The 9,414-nt window shown below is 37.2% G+C and overlaps 1 protein-coding gene across 1 annotated transcript; it reads left to right on the plus strand.

Moving 5' to 3' along the window:
• The first annotated feature begins 486 nt into the window (after positions 1 to 486).
• On the plus strand, positions 487 to 9,401 carry LOC117389446 (Kv channel-interacting protein 2-like). Its single transcript, XM_055232288.1, has 9 exons — positions 487 to 608; positions 5,675 to 5,777; positions 5,880 to 6,000; positions 6,084 to 6,153; positions 6,819 to 6,889; positions 7,381 to 7,488; positions 7,706 to 7,810; positions 8,903 to 8,965; positions 9,038 to 9,401. The coding sequence occupies exons 1-9, from the start codon at positions 536 to 538 to the stop codon at positions 9,083 to 9,085; spliced, it is 762 nt and encodes a 253-aa protein (XP_055088263.1). The 5' UTR covers positions 487 to 535; the 3' UTR covers positions 9,086 to 9,401.
• The last annotated feature ends 13 nt before the right edge of the window (positions 9,402 to 9,414 follow it).

Here is a 9,414-nt window from a genome sequence, read left to right on the forward strand (position 1 = left end):
AAGAGTCATAATCATATGCAAACAGAGAAATTCTCACTTGATTCTCATCAGAAGAACTACAGTAAACAGATAAATTACTGTTGCATATTATTTTTCGCTCAAGTCATCAAGATGTTGTATAAAGGTTTTTTTTTTCCTGTAAATGTAACCTATTTGACGTCCTCTGCGTAATTAGTTTATTTCCATAATCAGAGGATTCAGTTGAAGGACGGTGTATTGATTTGTGCCGCGCTGTGTCCAGTCAGCTCCAAGGTGAGACATCACTCATCAAATCACCCGCGCCTCTCTCACTCTCTCCTCTCCCGCTCCAAAACCAACTCTTCCAAGCGCTGTCATTACTGAAAATCGCTCGTTCAGATGAGAGGATGCACTGACTGAGATCCACGCGGACACAGAGGGCAACGTAAAGACGCACGGGACAGTCAGAGCTTTTACGTTTCTGTGGTTAAAGAGAGTCCGTGCGTAAAACCAGCGCAGCCGAATATGAACAGTACGAAGTTTTGAGACGAGAGGTGGACGGCTCTGAAGCGGAGACATGAAATCCAGGAGCCAGGATCAGAGTTTGTCTGACTCACGAGAGTTGGACAGATCCCACGACCCGCTCACAGGTGAGACCAGAGCACGCGATTCAACTTTGAGCAGAAATGTTTGGGTAGTCTGTTTGAAATGGTTACAAATATCAGTAAACTACTGCTAATATGGACACGTTGATTTCTTTGTGGCTGTAAAACCCCTTTCAAATGAACACGAGAAATTGATTTTGAATTATTGATTAAATGGGAGCGTAGCTCAATTTTGTGTGAGTCCACGCTCATTTGTACAATTCTATGACCAAGATCCATGTCGGATTGTGCAGCCCTGATGAAGTGGCCCACTGGATTCAAGGTATCAGTTGATGCACATAGGCTCATGGGATTGAGATATTTTGTGTGAAATTGAAAATAGAGCTCTGCCTTTTGTAGCCTAACTCAGATTGTATGATTGTTTAATTAATATCACAAATAATCAGGAGTTTGAACTGTTTTGTGCAGGGGCGTCAGTTCAGCTCTGCGCTACTTCCTGATCTGTCATCTTCACTCAAGACTCATTTTACTCACTCACAAACATTATACTTCTATTAATCTGATTTGTTAGGCCCAACTGCATATAGCCTAGTGAAAGGCAACAAATCAAAGCTATTAGCTCAAGTGCATTCAGTGCATTCAGTGCTCATCAACTGTTCAGAGATTCATCCTCCATCATTGCAAAATATGGCCTCTCAGTCACATCTAAAATTACACTTTTGTCTCTTTATAGATCAAAGAATTCAAACCACAGTCCTCTGTATCACCTGCAAGTCCTCTGTATCCCCTGCAAGTATCTTTATACTGTCATTGTTTAGTCAAGTGTTTTCAATCCTAAAAATAACTATGAGAGGTAGAAAATATCTGAATGTGTTGGGATGTGCTTGCATATTGGTGAGTGCACACATCTGAACACATATACTGTCCAAAATATGTCAGTGTATGTGTCCATACTGTTCATGTTTATTTGTATGAGCATATACATATGTGTGTATCATTGCACACACATGCAGGTGTATATGACATATTTATAGTTGTAAAATGTATACATGTAATGAAATTTTTCTTCTGTATAACCTCTACAATAAATGTTTGTGAACCAAAAAGTAACTATGAGAGATGATCAAAGCTTACTTTAAGATGAAATACACATGACGCTGATGAGGTTAGTACTGTAGAACAGGTTTCATATTGGAGCTTTAATGAGTGCATAGAGACTGTTTTTGGCATTTGAATTGTAATTTGATATCCACAACAATCAACTAACAAATGAATGAACAGGGTGGATAAACAAAAACAATAAGATCCAGCACATATATGAATTCATCAAGTGTGTTACAGTTATTAATGATGAGTAAACATTGGTTTACAGGTAAGATCAATAAATCTAGAGGCTTTGAGTCAAATGCCACTGTTAACAGCTCTGCTCATACATTATAGATTCTCATAGATCGTTGCCAAGTCATCAGTTTGTTGAGCACTCCTCACATGTCACTGGGATCCTCTCCACTGCTGCAGTGGAGCTGCTGAGAGGTGGAGCAGAAGGGGTGGAGGAGTAATGGTCATATTTGGGTTGTTTTTGAGAGTTCGGGTCATTTTTCTCCCATCATGACTGGTAAGTGCTGCAGTAGACTAACTGATATTTTATATTTCTTTGATGACATAGTTTTTGTTTAGCTTTTCTGGTGAAGGGTACACTGCTTTATTGTCTTCATTAAGATGTTATTACTTTGTTGGTAATGTTCCACAGTATGGAAATTCACTTTTCTATCTTGCATATATTCAATTATGGGGTTTTCATTGCTCAAAAATACCCACTACTGTAAGTGAGCTTGCCTCTTCACAGATCTGACCTATAACTGGGCTTTGTTGCATGACCTGCTTGTCTCCCTGGAAATACGTATGTTTAATGCCATAGTATCGAGACAAAGTAGTAACATCCCCACAGAGAAAACAAAGTGGTGGACCCTGCAGCTGAGAAGTTACGTAGTGCACCTTTAAAAAGAGTGTGTATCTTGACTGTGAAGGTTGGTGGTGCATTACTGTTGCGTCCTTGTTTGAGACATTGGTTAAGATTGTGATTTGGATGAAGGTTGTAAAGACCAGTGTCACAGAACAGTGGTCACATATTTTGTCTCTTTGCCTTGGGGCAGGAGTGGGCAGTGAATTACTTTTTGTGTGGGACTGTATTATATTGAATGAATAGAGGAATAACGTAGGTGTCCTGAAAAGAGCAGTAAATCTACCCATCATTGGTTTGGTTTCAGTGATAAATGGATACTCATGCATTTTGGATTAGCTAAGAGTTCTACAACAGGGATCTATATTTTAGTATTATCTTTACAATACTATGAGCTTTAATGAACCACGAATGCTGTACCACATGTTAAACAGAAACAGTATCGTGCATTAGGAGGTCTGCTCTGGACAATTGCTTACTTCACTGTTTTGTCAAGGTCTGAAATTGAGTGTTTTCCGAGGCATTTCAGGAGACAGCACATCGATTTCTTTTGTTCCCAAGCCCACCCAAAATCCAATGTTGTTCTTCCAAGTAAATCTTTGTGGGAACAAGATCAAATCCACAGATAATCCTAAACAGATTGTGTGGAGGTAGGATTGTGTAGATTTGAATATGTTTTTGTGGTGTTTTTCATTTGCGCATTTATAATCTGAACCATTCTTTTCTCAAGGATTACTGTCAAGTACAACAACAACACTATCTACAATCAATGGGTCAGAACTGCATGACCCGTTTAAGGCCTGAAGTAAACAAAGCATTCGCATACAGACACACTCAATCTGTGCTCCGAGTAGCATCATTTACATTTATGGTGTTAGACTAAAGTAGACTAGATTTATTGCAGGTTGCGGTGGTGAAGTGGCTAACTGCTGGAGTGAGCAGAAATGTGAATGTATAAAGTGATGGAAAGACTTTGAAAATGTATTTAGTTACAGAATACTGAATACCTGCATTAAAATGTATTTTGTAATGTGTTATAATGCATGGTTTAATCAGATTATTGTATTCTGAATGCTTAGAATACTTTAACGTTGAGTTGCATTTAAATTATGATGTAAAAATGTGTTTGTTTTACTGTTTGTTATGCATTTATTTATCACTAACTGGAAAATGACAGATCAGCAACATCTGTTTTGTATTTTTCTTACCCGCTGCAGTTTAAAGCCTAAATTACATGACCAAATACCATGATGCATTTGTTTGATTTAAAAAAAAGTGACTCTGAATTCTAAAAAGAGTCTTCTGAATACATATTGTCAGTTCAGTTACTTCTCAGCACTGTGCTTAAATAACACACAGTGGACTCTCTGCTCCTGTCAGTTGTTTTGGGATTGTCCATAATTTTGAACATACTTTGAACGTGGACTGTGTTTTCAGATATAAATCTATTCATGGCTGAACACAAATCACAAAAATACGACTCTATTGTTTCAAATGCTGTTAAGAAATACATCACATGAGTTTACAGTTCTCAGGAGAAATACACACGACCTCACAACACATTTTACAGTAATGAATATCACCCAGCACCTTTTCAGTCTCCTGTTACAAGTGGTGGAAGGTAACCAAGTGCAAATAATAAAGTACTGTGCTTAAATACAATTTTTAGATATCTTTAGTTTACTTAAGTACATTTTACAGTGGATACTTTCACTTTTACTTCACTACATATGAGAGCAGGTATATGTACTGTCTATCCCACTACATTTTTTAACTGGGCTGAAAAGTAAAAAATACTTTTCATATAATTTGAGGGGTTATTTTTTACCATGTTTGTGGCTTTGAACAAACAAAAATAAATACACAAAAATCATAAGAAAAAATAAGAAAGTATTGCTACTGTTGACCAAAATATGGTCAACATATATCATTACATTTAAAACTTGTGTGTGTGAAATACATTTACTCTTTAAGTACATTTTTAAACAGGTACTTTTACTTAAGTACGTTTTTGATGTGATACTTTTAGTTTTAATTGAGCAACTTTTACTTGAGCCTGTTACTAATATAAGTGACATTTTTAGGAGTTTTCACCGTTCAAAATATATACTATTTTGTCTTAGATTATTGTTATAACAACAGTCTTAAATCCCTGGGTTTACTGGAAGATAATTGCATATATTGTCATGATTATGGATCAGGAAAATGTTGATGCAGTCTGACATTTGTAGTTTGATCTCTTACTTTCTGACAGGTGCTATAGGTCAATGTAAACTTGATTCAGATATGTCTTTCCAGCAAAGCATTTACATTAATGAAAAGGTACTGGAAATTTGGCCATTAATAAAAGTCTATTTCTGCAGACTATTTGACTATTTGGATGTGGCCACTGATCCTCACTTTGAATGAAAGTCTCAGAGCAGCAGTCCCCATAACTTACAAGAGTGTGTATCCATCAGATGAGTAATGCCTTGTTTCCTTTGGTTTAGGCCACTCTTTTGGATGTGGCCGTCACTTGAACCTGCCTCTCCTGCTGCTTGTGTCAATTGTTTTAGTGGAGGCTGGGCAGGTTGCTGTTTGCTTTTCCATAGACACGCAGCTGCTGTATTTGTGGATTGAGTGACACCTCCTAAATATGTATTGTGTGATCTCAACAAAATGTACCTCAGAAATGAAATGAGCACACATTGGCTTGTTCTACTGGACATTTATTTGCTTGTGTTTTGACTTCGCTGTTAGTCTGGTTTGTGTTGACAGTTTACTATTTGTCAGTCTCTTGTGTGCTAATATATCTGAAGCTTTTCATTCAAGCAAAGTTGACTTTAGGTCTAGAAATGTTATTTGACTTGCTCTGCTTGGTGAGTTTGTTAGCAGCTCAACAGTTCTCTCTAGTGGGTAAAAGTGCACATAGCAGACAGATTTCTCTACAGGGGCATGCATATAACCTTAACCTCATTGTATTTTGTTTAAATGCTTTCATGGTCGTATTTCAGTCCTTTTTTTTTACTTGCAAGTTTGGCTTCATAAAAGTGTCACAAAGTAAGTACTTCTTTAGCTCGCATGTACCATAATGAGTCAAAACATGAGGTCATCTCCAGGACCTCTCCTATAGAAAATAGGCCTCTGTCTCTGATGTTGTGTGTGTTTTCAGGTAATCCAGGCATCAAACCCAACAAGAAAACATTGAAACAGCGCTTTCTCAAACTGCTGCCATGCTATCATCCCAACACCAGACCTTCACTCACACAAAGCAAGTGTCCCCTGATAATAAACTAATGAATATATCTTACAACGCTGCTGGGATATAGTTATGTTTCTATGTGCACAATTTAAACTTCAGTGTCCTCTGTAGGAAGTGTGACCGATGAAGGGGAGCTGTCCACAGTGTGCTACAGACCAGAAGGGCTCGACAGACTCGTTCAACAGACAAACTTCAGTAAAAAAGAGCTGCAGATTCTCTACAGAGGCTTCAAAAATGTAGAGTTACTTCATATATGAATCATGTTATTATGTGTTCATCTCAGTATTTATGATAACCAGGGTCTGTCTGGTTTCTTCAGGAGTGTCCCAGTGGAGTGGTAAATGAGGAGACGTTTAAGAGCATTTACTCTCAGTTCTTCCCACAGGGAGGTCAGTCTCTGTTCTTATAGACAAGCACAGGACTCTGACTTTAGACACTTCACTGGCTTTAATGACCTGAACTTTAGCTGCTGAGTTGGACTTGTTTCTTCTTTTTCATGGACCAGCATTGAGTTCTCATTAAATAAGTGTCACTCACTGTTGTTTATTTCATTGGCAGAGACAGTAGGCACATCATGCATGCAAACTGCAGATACATTTCCTGATTCACTCATCACTTGTATTTGTATTATATGTGGGGAAAAAAGGACAAGGCCCTGGCCACAGACCAGCAGCCTTCCAGCATTCCAAGTCTCTCCCAGTTCCTCCTCCAGAGCATCTGAGCTCTGAGTATTTATACCAGAATGACGAACACCCTACATTGCATTAAATCATACCAGAGCAGAGTCACATCTGTGTTAATGAACTGTTACACTTGAGGACAAGTGTAAAACTACATAGAGTTTCCTGGAAGTTGAAGACTATGACAGAGATCTTTTCTTCACAACATAAATGTCCTTCACCTGCACAATTATGAACATGTCTGTGGAGAGTGAACACGTCACATTTAACTTCACATATTGTATTTTTATCTTGAATAAACACAAATGAAACTAGTTAGAACATGTTGATTACCAGTATAAACAGATAAACAATATTTGTTCTCTGTGCTCCAGACTCCAGCACATATGCACACTTTCTGTTTGATGCCTTTGACACTCAGAACAACGGAGCCGTGAACTTTGAGGTGAGAAGAGGCTGTTTCATTATATCATTTTGAAATAGGGCTGTCACCATTATTAGTTATTGTTCAATACATGACAGATGGAAGTTGGAACAATCATGTCTTATAATTTAGTATTAGTATTTATTGTTGTTTGATGTTTTCTTTGGACTAGGTGGAACTTTTGTTATTTTTCTGTTCCACAATTAGATTTGAGCTGTAAAAAGTTGAAATAATATTTTTATGACTCATTATTCATATTATGTATTGATTACAGCTTGTGTTTTTAACAGAATTGTAGATTAAGAATAGTTTTTTTCGGGATAATTCTACTTTTGCGTTGATTTATCACTGGTATAAATTTGTTCAATATTATCATTTATTGTCTATACTATATGACAGGCCTATTCTGAAATCGCATTCAGCTTTTATTATTCTCCTCATTTATTCTCCATGATGTTTTATGTTTTCCTGTTAAAGTCATATAGAGTCAGTGTGACCTGTGTTTCCTGTAGGACTTTGTCATCAGTCTGTCCATTATCTTAAGAGGCTCCACCGCAGACAAACTGGGCTGGGCCTTTAATCTGTACGACATCAACAAGGACGGCTGCATCACCAGAGAGGTACACAAGAGCACACATGCATGCACATGCACAAAACCAATTAACAACTTCAACAATCAAAATAGAAAAAAACTGGCACTGAACATGCACTTTTATAACTTCTTTTTATATCTTCTTTTCCACAGACTTTCTTTAGTGAGGAGAGCTTAACTATTATTGAACCAGAAATTAATAAATATAATTTGTTGACGAAAACTCCTCTGCTTTGTCCTTGTAGGAGATGACAGATATCATGAGCTCGATCTACGACATGATGGGAAAATACACATACCCCTGTATCAAGGACAATGATGCCAAGGAGCATGTGGACAACTTCTTTCAGGTGATTCAATTTAGCTGCACTTTACTCAAGTACCAAACCCACCACTGAGTGTGTACAGGAGCAAAAGTATACAGACTATGATCTGGTTTTCTGAGTATCCTGTTTTTTTGTGTGTTCATGTAAACGCAGTATCCAGATTTCAGTTTCCTGGATAAGCCAGTATGTTAGGTATGAGAAACCAGGATAAATAATGGTTGGATATTGCTGTTAATACTGGGGGCGACTGAGAGGGGGGTGACGCTGTCAAGACAGCAGAGGCTCAGAGGCCTAAATATGGTAGGAGCAGCAACTTTCCCAAAAATGACTCAAACTTCTATCAGGGTAATACTATTTTATACTTGAGTAAAATAAAGCAGTCTACTGTTTAATACTGCCACATTTTAACACCAGCCTAACATCTGTGGCTGTCTGTGTTGTTAAAAACATACTAAAAAGAACAGAGCATTTTGAACATTGGAGATGTAGACAAACTAATAATAATGTGTTTCTCAAACATGTGTGAATGATGAGCATGAACATGGCTCAAGCTCACAAGAGGATCAGGCTCATAACCACTTGAGTCCATACAAAAAGTGTAGCAGCTATAGCAGGGTTTCAGATGACATTATAACATATAATAACGAACAAGTGGAAGAATTATAGATGTTTCTGAATGGTTCTTTTGAAAATAAATAACTTGAAATTTATACAAAAAATACCTGCTTTTGTGTTTGAGTTAGCTGTACTGGCATTTGTGGAGGCAGAACTTTGCTCCACAAGTTAACTTCACAGCAGTTTACTATACACATAATTTTGTGTATTTCTTCTTAAAGGCGCGTTATGTAACTTTTCAGGTGGAGGATCTGCCACTGCTTCTCTCCTTGAAAATGTTATTGCTTTGCCTTAAATTTTCCAAACTCATCTTTCTCCATAGAGACAGATAAAAAAAAGAAGTAAGAAAGGTTTAATGCTATACTGCGGAAAATTCCAGGCAAATAAATAACATCTACATTGAGAGAAGCAAGTGGTGAACCCTTTACTATAAAGTTACTTAGTGCACATTTAAATAGTTAAGCAGACCACTAACCATCAAATTATTTACATGTTTTATAGAAAATGGACAAGAACAAAGACGGAGTAGTGACCATCGATGAGTTTTTGGAAACATGCCAAAAGGTCTACAAAATAGTGACAATAGTTCGACTGCCATTTAGATATCCCTAACTAACTTTTGTCTTTCTCTTTTAGGATGAGAACATAATGCAGTCGATGATGATGTTTGACAATGTAATCTGAGGTTTGGTGAAAAGGAGGTTTATTAGACCGACTGTAGATGGCACCCTTGAGTTACATCTAAAAGTGGGGCCTAAAAGTTCAATATGGTACATGTAGTGGTGTAACTTGTCAGAGCCATTTCACTTATTTCCCCTGAAAGAATCAGTTTTGAACTATTTCCTCACTGTAGTGCATGTAGTTTAATCATTCAAATAACAGCAATAACCTTTCACCATTTATTATGTTGTTTTATTTCTGCATGTTCCTGATGTGAATGGAGCTCAAAGTGCTATATTTTGTATATAAGATGATATTATGGAATAAAATAAAGAAATAAAATTGCAAAAAGA

This window comes from Periophthalmus magnuspinnatus, chromosome 1, assembly GCF_009829125.3.
Source record: "Periophthalmus magnuspinnatus isolate fPerMag1 chromosome 1, fPerMag1.2.pri, whole genome shotgun sequence".
NCBI classification, from domain to species: domain Eukaryota; kingdom Metazoa; phylum Chordata; class Actinopteri; order Gobiiformes; family Gobiidae; genus Periophthalmus; species Periophthalmus magnuspinnatus.

What these genes read in the sequence shown, in the direction of transcription:
- LOC117389446 (XM_055232288.1), top strand. Translation starts at nt 536, where the DNA reads ATGAAATCCAGGAGCCAGGATCAGAGTTTGTCTGACTCACGAGAGTTG. An exon ending in TCAGTTCTTCCCACAGGGAG is followed by an intron (nt 6,154 to 6,818) that starts GTCAGTCTCTGT and finishes TCTGTGCTCCAG; the next exon opens with ACTCCAGCACATATGCACAC. An exon ending in ACGGCTGCATCACCAGAGAG is followed by an intron (nt 7,489 to 7,705) that starts GTACACAAGAGC and finishes TTGTCCTTGTAG; the next exon opens with GAGATGACAGATATCATGAG.